Below are 18,338 nucleotides of genomic sequence, written 5' to 3' on the forward strand. Positions count from 1 at the left end.
ATATTTCAGCAGCTCTGATGTTACCTGATTCTCACCAGCAGCTTTACCTCTTTGCGGGCTCACCAAGGCTTTTTTGACCTCTTCTATTATTACTGGTCTGGTGTCATCCGGCTTACTGCTAATTACTACATTGGGATTCTGGTTGGGCTGGATACTGTACAGATCTCTGTAAAACTCCTCCGCTAATTTTACTATCCTATCTATGTTGGTATTTACTTGGCCTTCCTTGTCCCTTAATGAATACATCTGGTTTTTGCCTATACCAAGTTTTCTCTTGACTGCTTTGACGCTTCCTCCGTTCTTCAGAACCTGTTCGATTCTTTTCATGTTATACCATCTTACATCGGATACCTTACGCCTATTATTCAACTTCGAAGGCTCTACTAACTTTATTTTTTCTGTTATACTTGAGGCATTCATGTTTAGACGCTTTTTAATGAGATTCCTCGTTTCGTGGGACAGCTTGTCAGTGCCCTGCCTAACTACAGTACCTCCAACTTCCACTGCACGCTCCATAATGATACTCGTCAAGTTATCATTAAAAAAACTCCAGGTGGTCGAAATTTCCTGACACGTCCAAACAACAAGGACGTGACTGTGTTGTTGCCTATGCCAGCCGCCTTTTTTTTACCTGCTGAGAGAAAATATTAAATAACTGAATGCGAAAGTTTGGCACTTGTTTGGTCAGTCAGGAATTTCGTCTCCATTTGTACGGTCGGCTATTCACAGTCAACACTGATCACCCCACCTCCTGCTGGCTTTCGTCCCTGAAAGACCCTTCAGCACGTCTAGGCCGTTGGGCCCTATGCCTTCAAGAATTTGACTGCTCAGTCCTGTACAAAACCGGCCGCTTGCATCAAGATGCCGACTGCTTGTCCCGATATCCTCTCGACCCTTGAGACGGCGACTCCTCTACAACCACCCTTTCGGTCGACGTTTTTTCTCTATGCGCATTTCATGACATTGGAATCGAGCAGCGACGCGATACTTTCTTGGACGGTATTATCCGAATGCTAACATCGATGAGGCCCAACCTTCCTTTCGGATGTTTCAGTTACATGTTGGTGCATTGTACCGTTGAAATACGCGTCCTGATGGCCCAGAAAGCCTACTTGTCGTTCCCCTTCAATTCCGTGAGACTGTTCTCGCCCTGCTTCATGATGCACCAATAGCCAGTCACCTCTACGTGTCACGGACCTACGACAGAGTTCACAGGTGCTTCTTCTTGCCTGGCATGTACCGCGATGTCTGCCGTTATGTTGCAACCTGCGACCCTTGTCAATGACGGAAAAAACCAAATGCACCTCCTGTCGGACGTCTTCAGTCACTGGACTTCCCACGAGACCCACTCTACTGTGTTGACGTGGACCTGCTTGGCCCTTTTCCTACGTGAGCTGCGAGTAATCGGTGGATTGCAGTAGAATTTGATTATACTACCCGATGCGCGATCACACTGGCACTTTCAACCAGCTGTGCAACTGATGTGGCCGATTTTCTTTTGGTGGACGCCATCTTACACCACGGCGCCCCTCGACAACTCCTTACTGACCGAAGAAGCTACTTCTTTCCAAAGTGGTTGATGACCTCCTGCACTCTTGCGCAACTAAACACAAGTTTTCGACTGCTTACCATCCACAAACAAATGGTCAAACGTAGCGCCTCAATCGCACTCTCAACGGTGAGCTCTCCATGTATGTCTCCACCGATCACCACGACTAGGACGTTAGGTTACCGTTTGTAACATTCGCATACAATTCCTCTAGAATGACACCGCTGGGTGTCCTTCTCTCAACTTAACCTTTTCTTTTCGATATATTTTAGCGCCAAAGAGAGTAGTTTTAACACCGGGAGGTAGTTCTGCAGCAGGGGGAATGACAGATGCCACTGGAGCAGCAGCAACGAGTGGTGAACTCTTTCGACTTCAAGCGCAATATATCTCAGGAATACAGAAACGCGTCTATTAAACTTCCGGGCTTCCCTTTTATGGAACATCGTATAGAATCGTTACTTCTTTTTTGCTACGAGGCACACGGAAATTATTTTTATATTACCGACACTTTTAGTTAGTACACGTAACAAAAGAGGAGTTACTCTATCGGACACAAGTTCCAATTATTCAACAATAGTATAAAAAGAAAAAAATACTCACGAATAAAGAGAACCAAATAAAAATGAGTGCATACACCATTCTAACATGCCCACACTACAGTACAAATCAGCAGAACGCAGGTGAGTCACTGAGTGCATTTGCACTGCCCAGCTCAACAGTGAAACTGATATTATGTAACACAAAAAAAATTGTGTTCAACTATACATACTCAAAGTTCTAACGTTCCTATACTTTAGAACGTCACTCTTAAACTTGTTCCACTTGTAAACAGCGGGTAAAATAAAATTTTTTAATAAAATATGTGTTACACCATAAATATTTTATGTGCCTAACGTGCTTCATCTGCGAATGTGACGTGTCTAGGCCGAGAATAGTTGCTATCTTCATTTTGTGAATGCCATGCAACAATTAAAATAGTAAGTTAACGCTGATGTCATTCATTTTGATCTGAGACTTTTTATTGAGTGCGTTTTTAGATAAGAATTGGAAATAAACTTTTGGGCGCGGCTTTGAACTCACTCCAATTGAGCTCTGATATTTTGCGTGTGTGGTTTATATATCCCGAATGCGTATACCATCAACAAAAGCACTGGGTATTTGTTAGCTCGAAGTTTTACTTCAGGCGCCACGTCACCGCGCTTCTACAGTGCTTATAATGCCTTCTATTACATATAATTTCTTTAGGTGTTTATAAACTCTTCTTGGTGGTAGCGAAATTTCACCTTTAGGTATACTACTCTGTCATTTGCAAAATCACCCATAAAAAGGTCAGGAAAGACACCACTGCTCATATCGCTCATATTAAGTAAGAACAGTAGTGGCCCTATGCCAGCACCACGGAACACCTTAACCTACCTTTTATTTCGTAGTAATAGCGCATTTATTTCAACTCATTAAAGGCGCTATGTTGCTCTTTATCAAATACGCTTTCATACAATTTATGAGATCACTTGGCTAAATGATGTTTAGTTTATGTACCCATTTCGGATGCGGTAATTTGCCGAAGGCTTTTAAAAAATCAAGAAAAATATTGTCAGCTGGTGCGTCATCATCTGCAATTCGTTTCATGAAATGTGTTGCTTCAGTGGGAATGATCACGGTCGATAAACCTCTTCTGATTCAGTGTTGTTGTTTTTCAATTAGTTGGTGCCCTTAGAGAAATTCTGTTGAGTGCTTAGTAAGCATTTGCTCGAGTATTTTAAAGGACGAATTTATCGAAAACTCGTACCTGTAGTTTTCTACGCTATATTCGGTGTCTTATTTGTGAAGTAGTATGAATTAGCTCATTTACAATCTTTAGGAATCCGTCCGTTATGAACAGGCTTGATAAATATGTCATTCGGATAATAGGAGTGCCACTCACTGTACCTTTGAAAGAGATATTGTATATTCTATTTAGCACAGTTTATTTCATTTCACTGATATTGAGAAGAAAGCAACAAACGTCTTTCTGAATTATCACAACGTAAGTTATTAGCACGCGCGACGGCCTAGGCAAAAGTGCGGCGACATGCTACCATCTTTCGTGAACTCAGAGTCTAAATTATCATCAAAGTGCAACAGAAAACTATCGGTAGCAGTAAACGTTGACAAATCTCGGTAACATTAGTTAACTCTTTCCAGCATGGTGGTCACCCCAGGCAACCAAATTTTCCTCATTTTTGCCTCTTAGTAGCTAACGCTAAGGACTGTGGAAATCAAGCGTTTTACTTGCACAGAAAGTGACCAGTAGATCCTGACTCCATGGAGGTCATTTTAAGTTACCACCTCATATCTTCTGAGCTAAATATGTCAACTTTTCCCTTTCTGCGCAACATCAATTTCTGCAATAAATTTCGCCAACTTTTCATTAAAACATTGTTACCCGCCAAAAATGGAGTTCTATGCATGGAACAGTTCAATATGCATCATTTTAATTAGGTTTTTGAATAAATATATAGCACTAAAAGATCTGTGGGGCTCCTTGACAATGCATCAGCTTGACTCGCTTCATATTCTAGTCAGTAACATCCTTGCTGTGAGCCTTACTGTGATGATCTATATAGTGGCTAAGGTACTGGGCTGCTGACCCGTGTCGTGGGATCAAATCCCGGCTGCGGTCGCTGCATTTCCAATGGAGGTGGAAATGTTGTAGGGCCGTGTGCTCAGATTTGGGTGCACGTTAAAGAACCCCAGAAAAACCGCAGGTGGTGGACATTTCTGAAGTCCTTCAATACGGCGTCGCTCATAATCATATGGTGGTTTTGGGGACGTTAAACCTAAAATACGGCTTGTGCTCGTATTTTCGCTGCTTCATCCACAACTTTGCATCAATTATAGTCCTTTTTACACAACTACTGAATGGTCCAGCTAATATTTTTAACTGAACCCCGGCATGTGACGAAGCCTTCCTTACACTGCGCTGCCTGCTTACGCTACCGCCCATTCTACGCCATTACGACCCTAGTGCTATCACTGATATGCACACAGACGCCAGTGGGCCAGCGGCGTTGGTCTGGGAGCACTACTCGCGCAACGAAAACCCCGTATTTCAGAGTACGTCGTCGCATATGCAAGTAGCGCACTCACGAAAGCGACAATGAACTACTCCGTAACTGAGAAATAATGCCTCGCAATCGTTCGGGCGTTAAGCAAGTTTCATCCTTACTTGTACGGACAGAGTTTCAACGTTGTGACAGACCGCCACGTACTTTGTTGGTTGGCTTCACTAAAAGATCCTTCAGGTCGCCTGGGACGTTGCACTCTTCGCCTACAAGAATTCTACATTCGTGTCATCTACCGTTCAGGACGAAAACACTCTGATGCGGATGCCCTCTCACGATCACCAGTCAGATCCAGCGCAGAGCTGCATTCGGACGCCAACTTTCCATGGCTCCCATTTCCGTCACAAGCATGTCGTCTGAACAGCAGAAAGACTCAGGATAACATCTCTCCTTACCATTGTTTCCGACTCCTCAACGTCTGCGTACCCACGCGCTGTTCCCCGCCAAGCCAAGCCACACATTTCGAGATACGGGACGCGCAACTATACCGCAGAAACTACCATGCGTATGGCTGTAAATGGCTCTTGGTTATACCACGCCACATGCGATCTGATGTCTGTGCGTATTTTCATGCCGACCCGCAACATGCTCATGCTGGTGTTTTAAGAACACATCACCAGATCTACCAGCGGTACTACTGCCAGGGCGTAGTATGTACACAAAATACATTCAGTCCTGTTCATTATGCCAACGATGAAAGACAGCGGCCCATTCACCGGGATTAATACAGCCTCTACTGTGATGGCGTGCCCTTTCTACCACGTTGGAATCGATCTATATGGTCCCCTTCCATACACCGCCGCTGGAAATCGATGGATCATTATCGCCGTCGACCATCTGACGAGGTGTGCTGAAACAGCTCCACTACCTACGGCTGGTGTACGTACCGTAGCCAATTTCGCCTTGCCACGCTTCGTACTGCGTCACGGGGCACCACGTGAACTACTGATTGATTGAGGGCGTTTCTTTTTATCCGAAGTTGTACAACTCCATCGGGCATGCCGCACGGTTCACCGCACCTCTGCAACTTGTACCACCCGCAGGCTAAGCGCTTCAACCGAACGCTGGGAGACATGCTCGCCATGTATGTCAATTCCGACCAATCGAACTGAAATGTCATTCTCCCATTTGTGACTTATGCGTACAATACCCCGACACAGTCAACCACAGGCTTCTCGCCTTACTTTTTTCTATACGGGCGTGAGCCATGCTCCTTGACACCATTTTTCCTTATCGTCCCGACGTCTCAGAGTTCAACGCTCTTTCTTAAATTGTGCACCACGCTGAAGAGTGTCGTCAGTTGGTCCGACCATTCATCTTGGACAAGCAAGCACTCGAAAAAGACCGCCATGACCACGACCAGCAAGTCGAGACATTTGCCATGGGCTTGCTCCTTTGGCTCCGACTGCCCTTCCACTCCCCACGTCTGTCCTCTAAATTTGCCCCCAAGTTTCACGGTCCTTATCGCGTCGTCGAACGTCGATCTCATGTCACATACGTGTTCGAGCCGGTCAAGCCATCTACAGACAGATGACGCCTTGGTCGTGAGACTGTCCACGTGAGTTTTGACAAGGCCTATCACGATCCACTCCTACTCTCGTCACCTTGACTTGCGAGGGTGGCTTGTCTTCGTCGCCGGGGTTTTGTAGAGAGGAAAAAGGTTTGTGGCGCAATGGGTCACGCTTTTAGCGAGAAGAGCCGAGCGCCAGCTGTTCCCCCGAGCGCTGCGATTTCTGTGTCGGTTGCTACCGCACGCTTTCCGTATCAATAGACCTGCTGTACAAGTACTACTTACGCCAATAAACCCCGTTTCACTTGCAACGCTGCCTAGCGTTGTCCCAATCGCCAAACATTGAGGGTGGAGCGCAAAGTCAGCCCCATACAGTAATATAATCTGGAGGGGAGCACTGGGACTCATGGTGGAAGGGGGTCCAATCGGCCCCATACATTGACAAATTAGGAGGGTGGGTGCTGCCACATACCTTCGCTCTCCCGCTCACTGAAGCAGAAGCTTGCACATGCCTATGGTCTTATGTAGGTTTCGCCGCAGGAAAGGGGCATTTGATAGACATTTTCCACATCACAGTCAACAAGCTTGTCCATATGCTTCGCCACGGATCCTGTATACCTTGCGCGAGAGCTTAGATGTTTCCTTAGTTTTGAGCATTGATTAGACAGCTTTCGGGGAGTGGAGAACACATTATCATATAGCATGGTAACATAGTTGATGCCCTGCGCTATGGTATGCACGCTCAGTATCACTGGAATCGTTTTTAGGAACGGCTTTTTAGGCGTGCTCCCCGCCATCACCACCGTCGCCTCATGAGTACTCCCCCCCCCCCCCACTCTTCCACCTGATTTCATCTCTCTTCTTCTTCGTCTCTGCCCTCTCCCTTGAAACCGGCGAATGTAGTTGCCTGCAGGACGACAGCAGTTTTAAAAATGATTTTGAGGATACATTTCTAGACATAAAAAAGTTGTATTCGTCGATATGTTCGGTGATCCTCTTACAAAGACATGTCATAATGTCATAGTGCGGAAGTGAATAATAAAAGTCTGTGACAAAGCTCGTTGCGTGAAAGGTGCTCGGTGTTTTTTTTTTTACGCGAGACGTTATACCGAGGTCAAAGCATTTTATACAATGTAAGGGTCATCAACACTTAGCATTGCTAATTTACTTTGTGGGTAGCCTGATACAGCGTGCTGTCATATGCCCTTTTTTGTGACAATCCTTTTGAATAAAAATTCAGATTTATGGGTTTTCGTGGCAGGGAACACAATAAAATTTTTTCTCAGTAATTTGACGTATTCGGGGAGGCGACGTTACTTGATAGTGTCTAATAGGCTCAGAACCGTTCTGTTTTTTTTTTTTTACTGTGGAGTGTTGCTCTGGGTCTGTTTAAAATTATTTTTAAGAGGGTTTTGCCCTTGTATAACATTGGTAAATGAAGAAGCGTTATATGAGATAAGAATGCCTCCAGAGCTTCGACTGACATCATTACAATAGAGCCGCTGGTGACGCAGACGGTACACAACAAACTGCAGTCAAGGTGTAAAGAACTGGGCGCTGAAACGTTTCACTCAAAAATTGGTGTGGTTACTGTAGTTTTAACATAAATTAAGAACATTGCTTCTAAAATATTGTCGTTGTTTACGCAGCACACTATTTTCGTGAAAAACGGGCATTTTTCAACATAGGTTGAGTACCTAAAAATTTTTACGCACAAGATAGTTGCTTCGCATTTTTTCTCATAATCAAATGTGCAGACAATCTTGAAATCATCTGAGAACCATTTACATATTAAGCAAATATAAACAAGTTTTCTAATTTAACAGAAAATTAATAAACATAAAACATTATACATTAAACATTTATGCTAGCAAAGCGATGTCTTAATCTGAAGTCTTATTTAGGCTCTGCGTTGGCGATCACGGTGTACCTTTAGACGAGTGCTATTTCCGCGTGCGCAAATTACCCGGTGTTCTCATTGATACCCATAATATTTCAGGTGGTGCAGGGGGCCTTACGACATCAATAACAGGTGGAGGTTCGGGAGGCAAGAAAGAGGTGGCAGGACAAGAAGGTAATTGCTTCGCGATTATCGTCATAACCATTTTGCCACTGACAAAGTAATATCTAAACATAGAGCACTACGTTGCTAACTTTATTCTGAGGGGCATGAATTTGCTACTTTCTTAGCGGAGCATCTGCAGAACTATTTTATCCACCTGTGATCGTCGTAGTATAGGAACAAGTTTGTGTCTAATGATGCTTTACATCGCGGGAAGTACAAGTGAATTATTTTAGCTGTCTACTGTCCCGGAGAAAACTCTAGCATATTTCCGCACGCACAGCATGTATTCCTTCAGAGGCGATGTTTCTAGCCATTGGTGAAGTCTGGGATGTTAGACATGAATGAATGAACGGTTTCCGATAGTCAAACGTTACGTAACATTTTATAAAACTCAGTTTCAACGATGCAATACACACATGTGTATATTTTAAGTAGGCCAATTCTTAAATCACGTTGCCTAGCAGTCGTTTGATCAACTAAGAATAAGATATAATCTATGTTAGTCGACTTGACATATCGCGGTAATATATGCAACAAGCTATGTTTTCAGAAATTGCGACAATGATATTTGCACCACACTGTGCAACTGCAACAATTATGGCAGTCACATGAGTAAATCCTTCATTACCATTGTTGTGATGTAGGTGCGGCAGGAAGCAGCGTATTATCCACGAGTGGATCAAGTACAAGTACTGAGTCAGGCACTTCGCTGACTGGAACTGAGGGTAAGTGTTTGTGCCTATTAAAACAGAAAACTAAGTGATCGACAGCATAGTATTCATGTAATAAATCAGCCAATGACTTCGTTCATTGAATGATACAGCGCCTTAAATCAACATAATTATCAATAACAAACTTTCGTTCAGGGCAGACGTGTTGGACAAAACGCCCGGCTGAACACTTTGTTTATATTACTTTGGAAGCCTCATTTTTAGATAACTGCAAAAGAAATGATGGGGGAGATCGCTAAGTTAAAGGTGACGTTTATTTCAATATTTTCTTGAATTTCCTTTGAATATTCAAAGAGAAACAACAATTAAATATATTGAAATTTGAGTATTACCTAAATATCAACACTTTGTTCTTATGAGATACTTTCTAATACCACATATTCAATTGATTCCAAATATTACTGTAGGTTGTCAGTAGATACACTTAACACTATTTCCAGAAACAGCGATGAGGTGAATAGTGGTCGAAACGTAAAACTACGACATTCATAGCATTCACACGATCAAAACTAACAGCGTATTCTTCATACTCATCGCGGTGATGCAGGTGGTGCAGTAGGAGGTGCAGCAGGGGGCGCGTCATCTACCAGTGCAACGACAACGGAGTCTGGATCTACTAGTTCAACAAACGAAAATGGCGGTAAGTGTGTCTATTAAAAACATATGTAAGTGATCTAGTTACACTGATAATCATATATCAGCACTCAAAAGATTTTACTGAATTGGAAGCTTTTTAAATTATATCTTCAGCGAGAAATAGCCGGACAAGAAACATTGCTGTAGCCAATAATTCAACAAGAGTGTTTCTTTTATTCGAGAAGCAGATGTTCTCACTTAACAACGTGTTTCATGCAAGCCTTGCGCACTGCTGCCATCCTATACGCTCTATCTGGCAAACTACTTTTCACATGTACGCATCATGAAACATAACAACAATAGAATACCTTAAAAGATGCCAATAAAAAAGTGACAGCTTTGCCAAAAGCAAATCAATGAACGTGATAGCAACCAATTGGAAGATCACGCGCTGAATGACCAGCAGATCGAAATGTGCCCCGTGTTTCTCACGCACAAATGACCCAAGAAACGTACTCTCATGTACAGATCAACGCGAATAAGCGTCCCAGTCGTTACCTTGCTGTGTCTGAAAAGCGCAATGTTTTTGGAAACATTGGCTGCAAAATGATTGCAGTGACTTTTGCGCGCCCAGTAACTAGAAAAAATTGCTCCGGTGAAAACCGTACGCCAGCCAAAACGTACGATGCTTACCCTACCGCGAGATGGGGGCACGTGAGTGAGCGTCGACCCCCTGCTTTTTGCGGGGCAAAGTGCACGTGGGAGGTGAGAGCACGGCTACAGCGTCGTGAGGATTTTGCGACGCGCTTAATGCGCCATCTTGCTGATAATCCTCAACACACGATAGTCCCCCCCGCCCTCTCCGTTTTAGATGCCAGTGAGCAGAGGTAAGTGGTAAATATAGATTACTTGCCGTTTGAACGTTAAAGGACGTGCTCCTCGGTGGTACAGTGGCTAGCGCCACGCACTCCCGATTCAGAAGATTTGAGATTGATTCCGTGCCAGAGTATTTTTCTGAATTTTGTTTATTTCTTCCATTATTATATATATAAATACGTATACATATGGTGAGTGACGGCGACGCCCACACCGTCGCCGGCGGCAAAATCCAGCCGAGAGTGCCCATAGAATTGCTGCCACAATAAACCAGTGACGTCCAATCACTTCGTATAGAGGGTTAACCAGCGAAAGTGAAAACGCGTGGCCTTAGTTGTGAGCAGTTGGTGCAACCCATCGTGGTACTGAAGTTTTCCACAATTCATAATTACATGTTCGTGCTTTTAATGAGGTTAGAAGCATACCTTTCGATAGGGTTTATCACAGTGTTTATTTCACATGCCATACGTTGTGCCTACTCTCATGATCACGGTTGATGGATAAGTGTAAAGATCAACTATATGCGTTTCGAAATGCATTGCTCACAGTGGTTGTCCTTGAACCATAGGCGGTTACAGACGTCGCCACCAAAGCTGAAGTGCCGCTGGAGAAACTCCCACTGAAAACTGGCGTTCGCCCCAACAACTGCACTCCCATAATCATGACGTTATCGCGGTTGCGCCCAAAACCGGGCTTGTTCGAAGCGGCGTTGTTACACGTGTTCGACAAGTTGAGCTAACTCAGCGGCGAGGTTTGCAGCATCAGCCCGCCATTCGCAATTTAGCGTGGCTTGGAAGGCTGCCGGATCATCCGTACGCTGTTGCTGCAGGCACTCGGTCTCTCGGGCCTCTTTTTCTGCCCGGGCAGAACTATCGGCACGGTCAATGTGAGCTCTCTCAGGTTTCCCCTGTCGGCGATCTTCTATAGTTTCCCACGGCTTATTCATGTGGAAGCTATCAGTAGGAACTGATGCACGCGTGCTCAGCGCTACGGCTGTGGCGGGATGGATGACGCCACTCAAAACACACGCAATAGCGCGCGTGTTTTCGTACGATGCTGAGGACAATGTAACTGATAGCACAGCCAATGAAGAACACTCTTGACACTGATGCCGATTGGGTTTTTGTTTCTCGTAGTACAGCTTTTGCTATATGAATCAGAGTTTCACCGCCACTGTGAAGCAATGAATACAATAGCAACAAATTTCAATGCTATGGGAAGTTAGGCTGGCTGATATATATATTTTTTGACTAATCTCACGCAACTCTACAAAACACTGGTTTAGGTGAATACAGCCTCTCCACTTCTCACGCCGCACGGAAAAGCGTATACGAGCCGCCCGCTGATGGCTGCCGAGAGAGTGAAGCAGTGCGTGCGACTGCAACAATCGTGCTCGTAAAATGAATGAATGCATGGTTCCTGAAGAAAAAAGGCACCTAATCTTTTTCAGCCTAATTAGTGACACGACACAGTGTTTGTAGGGTATTAGCGAAGGAGGATATTATGGAAAGATAAAGAAGACAGAGCACTTACTGCGCTGGAGCGGTAGAAGAAAAAGAGAAAAAATAGGAAAGATAGATACACAATCGAATGAGTCTGAGACCAGGGCACCACTCGGCGAGAGCTATATGGCATCAGGAGGTGTGAAGGGTGGGCCGATTGAGTATGGCCAAAAGAGTATGGCTTTAATAAGCACCCCGAGTAAATTGCTAAGCTCACAAGCCAGTGTTCAGATACTGGAAACAGGCACGCACACAAATAGAAATACTCGTACGATTTTCATGTCACTCGCCGAATGTACAGTTCCTAAAGGTTAAAATTACTGACTAATACGTACTAACTCTTCCAGTAACAGGTGTTGGTACAATCGGGACGTCTAGCTCCAATGCGTCAAGCGTAGGCTCTTCAAGTTCCACATCAATGAACGTAAACGCAGGTAAGTGTTTCTGGCTATTGGCAATGATCCCGATGACCAGTAAATAAATTTCACCGCTTGCAAAAACTTCTCAGCCAAACGTAAACAGAAAATAATTTAGTTTATTCAGTGAGACATGGGCAGTGAATTTAGATAGAAAAGCGAACCACTGCTGTTGCGAAGGCAAAATCAAGTGAGGACAACACATGAACCTCATGTGCACTTGCTTTTGATGCATTAATAAGCGTGCTTGTTGGCCACCTGTATATGCAGTTGCTCTCGTTATCGCTGTTCATTTGAGTAATACGGTAGCCAGAGAATCATTAGGTTGTTTCGATTTGAATTTGTGCAGGTTTAAGCAAGTACCTGTATAAAAATAATGTCGAATATTTATATCGCAGAATATTTACCAATCAATAAACTACAACTGTGCAAACTTCCCCAAGAACCACCAGTACATCTTATAATCAGATGCCTCTGCCACACTTTGCATATTTGCCATCAGAGCTAGCGCATAAATTTGTCCACACTGAAACAGGACTCGGCTAACAGGGAGAGCACTGAGAGAGCTGCTACCTTTTTGTATTATCTGTGAACTGCTAGTGAAACGCAAATTTATAAAAGGTAATACCTGAAATCATTGCTCAGGTAAAGATATACTCGATACGTGCAGCTTGGCTAGCGAGAAAACTATTTTGTGCTTCAGTCAGCACTCTGTTGTACTTTAACTAGCGCTGCTTTCCTCACCAATCATCCGCGTTTCTCTTAAATGCCAGAGAACATGGCTTTTAATAGTTTTGGTTTCTTCTGACAGTGGTGCTTTCAATGCGGCTTTTATTGTGTGGGCTGCGAACAAAAATTATCAATATCATGAACAGCCACGAGCTCTCATCGTTGTTTTCATCGGCATTATCTCTGTTGTCTTCTGCTTAGCTCCCAGAACAATCGCGCCAATTTTCCGGCGTGAAGTAGGAAGATTAGTAGGTTCACTTATTGCGTGGGCTTGTGCTGATAAGTTTCCGTACTTTCTTTTTTTTCCTCCCTTCTACGTATCTTCAGTTGTTCAACGGTGTTTGTTGTGTGCTTATTTCCTTCTTGTGTCCATGTTTTCATGCCCTGTCTTTCAAAACAAGCACCGCTTGAGTAAGCTAAAACATACCCAGACACCTCCTACCACCCAGCAAATATATTTTAGTGAATATTTTTCTTCTTACATTACGAAAAATTACTTCTTCAGTCACTCAAATAAATTAGCGATTCAAAGTGAAACTCAGCAGTTTTATTGTCAGAAGATCATGTTATCCTAAGTTGTTCTGGCCTGCTAAAATGCACTTGGTCGCGGTAATTTCAATTAGAGTTAAAAAAAAGAATATGAAAGAATGGTGATGTTTTCCCAACACACTACTTCCAAAAAAAAAAACATTCTTCAAGTTATATTCAACGTACAAAAGTACACGACGCAGAATATTTATTTTTGTCTTTTTTTATGTTCAAACATGCAGGTTATTTTTCTGTGCTCTGATTGCCTTTTGCGTTATCTGTGTATCTGACAGATTTTTCGGTTAAAACTGCACAAGCAAATGAAATCAGAAAAAAGATTTTATCCAGTAACTATGATTGACTACAAGGTAATTTCCTCTCTTGTAATAACGTTTAAGGTTTCTTTGTGGGATCACGATGTATCATAAGACGAACGCTATTTCCACATGTGAGTATTACTAGATGTTGTCGTTGATACCTGCAATATTTATATTCTTACTAAATTGCATGCCCTTTTGCAAAGCCTAAATAATCCCACCATGGTTTTCCTGCTTCGGTGTCTTTTTAAATTTAGGTGGCACAACAGGCAGTGAAACACCTTCTACAGTGGCCGGTGGAGGTTCTGGAGGGGAGACAGGGGTGACAGGACATGAAGGTAATTGCACCGAGTCTATCACCATGCCTCATGGTGTCACTACCACAGCAGTAACATAGCTTGGGACATACTTTCCCTCCATTTATTGTGAACAACACTACCATTGCTATTTTTCTGGCAAGGCAGTTGAAGGTTTTTCTTTTCCACGGGTTAGTGCCGTAAATAGGAGATGACGGGCTTTAAAGTTGAGTAAAATGCGAAATTGGGACTGCCATTAAAACTAAAGAAACGTGAAAAACGACAGAGAAGGTTGAATTGAAGGGGGGGGGGGAACTTACATTAGGAAATCCACCGGCACCCATCTATGCGGGCGGTAGTAGTGGGGTTAATAGATGTTGAAAAACAGTAGCGTCCGATTCATGGGTGAACGTCATGTTTTTGAAGCAACCATAATGCAATACAATGATTGTAAGGTTTTAGGTCTCCAAGCAACGATGCGATGCCCTAATGGAGAGCGCCAGACATTTCGACAACACAGGCTTTCTTGACGTGTGCCTTAATCTGAGCACATGTGCCTATAGCACTTCGTCTCTCCCGAATTGCGGTGTCATAGCAATGATTTACCCCGGCGATTTTCTGCAGCTAGACCCCCATAACTACTAGGCTACCACCTGTATGAGAGAACAAAAGAGACAGCCAAAATAGAATGGATTAAGCACTTGGAGTCTCCAATACACGTCATTGTCGTAGTATACTACTACTACTACTACTACTACTACTACTACTACTACTACTACTACTACTACTACTACTACTACTACTAGTATTAGTGGTTGCATTGAAGATAGATGTGGAAGACAAGTGTCAGTGAGGAGGAGAGAAGAATGGGGATAACGAGTGTGCAGAAAGATGAAGAAATAGAAATAGTAGTAGTAGTAGGAACAGCAGTAGTAGCAGTAGTATTTTTGTAGAAGAAACAGTAGTAGAAATAGTAGTTGTAGTAGTAGTAATAGTTGTTGTGGTAGCTGTTTTAGTAGTATTAGCAGTAGTTGTAGTACTAGTAGTAGTAGTACTTGCTGTAGCAATAGTAGTGGTGGTGATGGAAATAGTAGTAGCAGTAGTAGTAGTACTAGCAGTAGTAGCTAGCCAAACCCTCTGTATAGATGACTAACAAGAGAAGCTGAAAAGAGCAGCCCCGTTGTTTTTCACTGGCTTAATCAGCACGACTTGTTTAAATATCCCTACATTATTGGCCACATCTTTAAGGAAAAAAATAAGTGATGCTTGCTGCTAACGTGTTCACTTGTTAACTTTCATTGAACCACTGTGGTCAATACTGCCATTTGCGCAAGCTTCGTGGCACAAATGTGCTCCACGAGCTTTGCAGCGGAGCTAATATGGTCAATGCTTGTCGTGTGTCGTAAGCAGAAAATTGTCATCACGAACCGGCAGCCTCTTTCCCAGCAATCCGAAGGTGACCACCACAACCACTCGTCTATCCTGGCAAGCAAGTAGAGAAGAAGATAGTCCTATTAAATACGCGTAGAAAAGGGGCAGGACAGTGAAATGAGGGCGAGGAAGACAAATGTTAGTGAGGAGGATAGGAGAAAGAATATAAATAGGGAGAGAGAAAAAATCATAAGTACGGAAAAAAGAAAAGAAAGATAAAAGGTGAAAGAAAGACTAACGAGACAGATACAGAGAAAGACATAAACAATATGTAAAGACACAGAGATAAACAATGGAGAATACAAAAGAAATGAGTTAACAAATGGAGAGAAAAATACGCAGAATTTATAGAACCAGAAAAAAAACAGCAGAAAAAGGAAAAAGTAGAGCTTAAGTATGTGCAGTATGTTATAGAAATCAGTGCCAAAAGAAAAAGGTGAGAGGATGAAAGCTTAGCCAAGCCAGGACCAACTGGATGTCCACGAGCTAGCTTACCTTCGTAGAAGCTGCACCATTTTTTATTATTGCCTACTTGTTACTAACGGTTGGTGGCGTCTTGACGTCTCTCTAATCACCATGTTTGCGCAAATCTTTTTCAAAGGTGAATACCTGCTGAGTGGTTAGTCAGCGCCTGTGGCGCCTACCCTGCCCCTTTTCGCCGGTGCTCACCAGCCATGTCTTTTTAACATGAATACCTACCAGTTGTGAGCCTGCATTTCTGAAATCTAGACTTCTAGATTCACTGCATGTTTTGGTGATTTGATTTTGCACATGACTACCCAACAAAAAGCTCAGTTCTATGTCATTTTTTTTGGCCTACTTTGCACTTTTCTCCTCCCGGGAAAAGATCCCTTTTTCCATAACTCTGATGTCTTGTGTACGAAACGTTGTCAATATAAATTCCTGAACGTCATGCTGGCGTCTAATATTTTTTCTATATATTAGTAAATTGGCAGCCGGCGAAACTGCTGTCACTCTTTGTTTTCTCAGTAACGTCTCTTATCCACCTTATTTGGGATCAAGTGGTGCGGACGCCGATTAAGAGAAACTGTGAAGAAAGAACGGAGGAGTTACTAGAAATGGGTTAAACCTAGGTGTCCTATAAATTTACTAGTTAAGCCCACTTTTTAATTTCAAAGATTCTGCTTTGGGATCGTTCAAATGAAATGCATCTTGATTTGTTTGAAATTATTTACATAAATACCTTTTATAAGAGCGAAAGACACATGGTGGCCCTAAGCAGGGTTGTTGAAATTTTCATGCCGCCCTCCTTGGGTACCATTATAGTGCTGTTGTTTTTTTTTCACTCCCCTACCCTTTCAGTGATTTGAAGTACTCATTACCAAATAGCGCATTTTTCTTGCTATGATGCTGGTTCGTTCTTGAATTAACAATACCCACTTAATTACCCCCGTATTTGCAAAATCTATATACAATGAATGTATTGCAAACTGCTACGAAAATAACACGCGCATCCCGTGCTTTTACACTATTAATCAAATTAGGCTTAAATGCTTCATATATTTATGAAACCAGACAAAAATTTTTGGTTTCATTATTATAACCACCACTTTAACCTGAACCCCAAAAAGAGAGTTGTGAAAGTGTTCAGATAATAAAGGATTAACTCATTTATTTTTTTTCTTGTTTGGGGGTATATAGAGGGCAAAACAAGTGTTGTAACAAGCCCTACTGGAGCAGCTGGAGGATCGGCAGCCGGGTCATCAGCGACTGTACCTGATGGTGCAGGTGAGTAGCTAAAGCCAATAACACAGACACCACTTGTAGTAGCATAAGCCACAAGTTTGCCGCAAGGCGAATTACCATTTTCGTCTAAAATAACACAGTTTGACATCAAACTGGAAAGATTACGAGCTATACAAAGGCGTGCTGAACGACGATACAGACGCACAAGATCAATTTACGATCTGAGGGAAGAAGGCGGCTCCAGAAAAAGATTCAACGACGCATTTACAAGCTGGACAGCGAACGCTGGAAAGCATTCTGCGAATCTCTAGACCCTCATAAACCGCTGTCATATATCTGGAGAACAGTTCGTGGTCTTCGCTCCTCTCCGCAACAACGGCACACTTTTAAAGCTTTGGCACTCCATCAGAATTTTGCACGAGAGTTGCCGGGAATATTATGAACAAGAGCATCGACGCCGTGATCGTTCCTGAGACGCGATTACCAGAAATTGACATTCCATTCACCATGGAAGAACTGGAAGGTGCGTTAGTCGCTTCTAAGCGCATGTCATCGCCAGGTCCTGGTGGTATTACTTATAGTGCGTTGGGACACCTTGGGCAAAAAGCCAGAAAAGAACTTTTAACATGCTTCAACAACTCCTGGCTCAGCGGCAGTGTTCCCCGAGAATGAAAAATAAGTCGATTATTACCACTTTTGAAATCGGGAAAATTACCATTGGACTTGACAGCGTATCGCTCTATAGCCCTCGCAAGCTGCCTCGGAAAAGTGATGGAAAGAATGGTTCTATTTCGTCTCGAGTGGTACTTGGAACAATACACCAAATACCCTTCTTGCATGGCAGGCTTTCGTCGGGGCCGCTCCTCCATTGACTGTGTCCTTGACTTATCGACATTTGTTCAACAAGAAAAAAGTCGCAAGCGCATATCAGTGGCACTCTTGACGTGAAGGGTGCATATGACAATGTAGCTCACGATGCCATCCTCACTTCTCTCGCAGCA

General features: G+C 43.2%; 2 protein-coding genes across 6 annotated transcripts in view; one reads left to right on the forward strand and one right to left on the reverse strand.

Moving 5' to 3' along the window:
• The window catches only part of LOC119182319 (uncharacterized), a 192,874-nt gene that overhangs the window by 75,699 nt on the left and 98,837 nt on the right, over positions 1-18,338 (reverse strand). The gene's annotated exons all lie outside the window — the stretch shown is intronic.
• Positions 1-18,338, forward strand: part of LOC142765644 (uncharacterized) — a 107,457-nt gene that overhangs the window by 23,345 nt on the left and 65,774 nt on the right. For 3 of the 4 annotated variants that reach the window (XM_075866976.1, XM_075866978.1, XM_075866980.1), the window contains exons 2-7: positions 8,163-8,237; positions 8,873-8,953; positions 9,507-9,599; positions 12,261-12,347; positions 14,161-14,241; positions 17,293-17,379. In XM_075866976.1, coding sequence (XP_075723091.1) covers positions 8,163-8,237; positions 8,873-8,953; positions 9,507-9,599; positions 12,261-12,347; positions 14,161-14,241; positions 17,293-17,379 — 504 coding nt within the window. The remainder of the gene's footprint in view (positions 1-8,162; positions 8,238-8,872; positions 8,954-9,506; positions 9,600-12,260; positions 12,348-14,160; positions 14,242-17,292; positions 17,380-18,338) is intronic. The other variant, XM_075866979.1, reaches the window with a different exon arrangement.

The sequence above is a fragment of the Rhipicephalus microplus genome, chromosome 6, assembly GCF_043290135.1.
Source record: "Rhipicephalus microplus isolate Deutch F79 chromosome 6, USDA_Rmic, whole genome shotgun sequence".
In the NCBI taxonomy this organism is placed as follows: domain Eukaryota; kingdom Metazoa; phylum Arthropoda; class Arachnida; order Ixodida; family Ixodidae; genus Rhipicephalus; species Rhipicephalus microplus.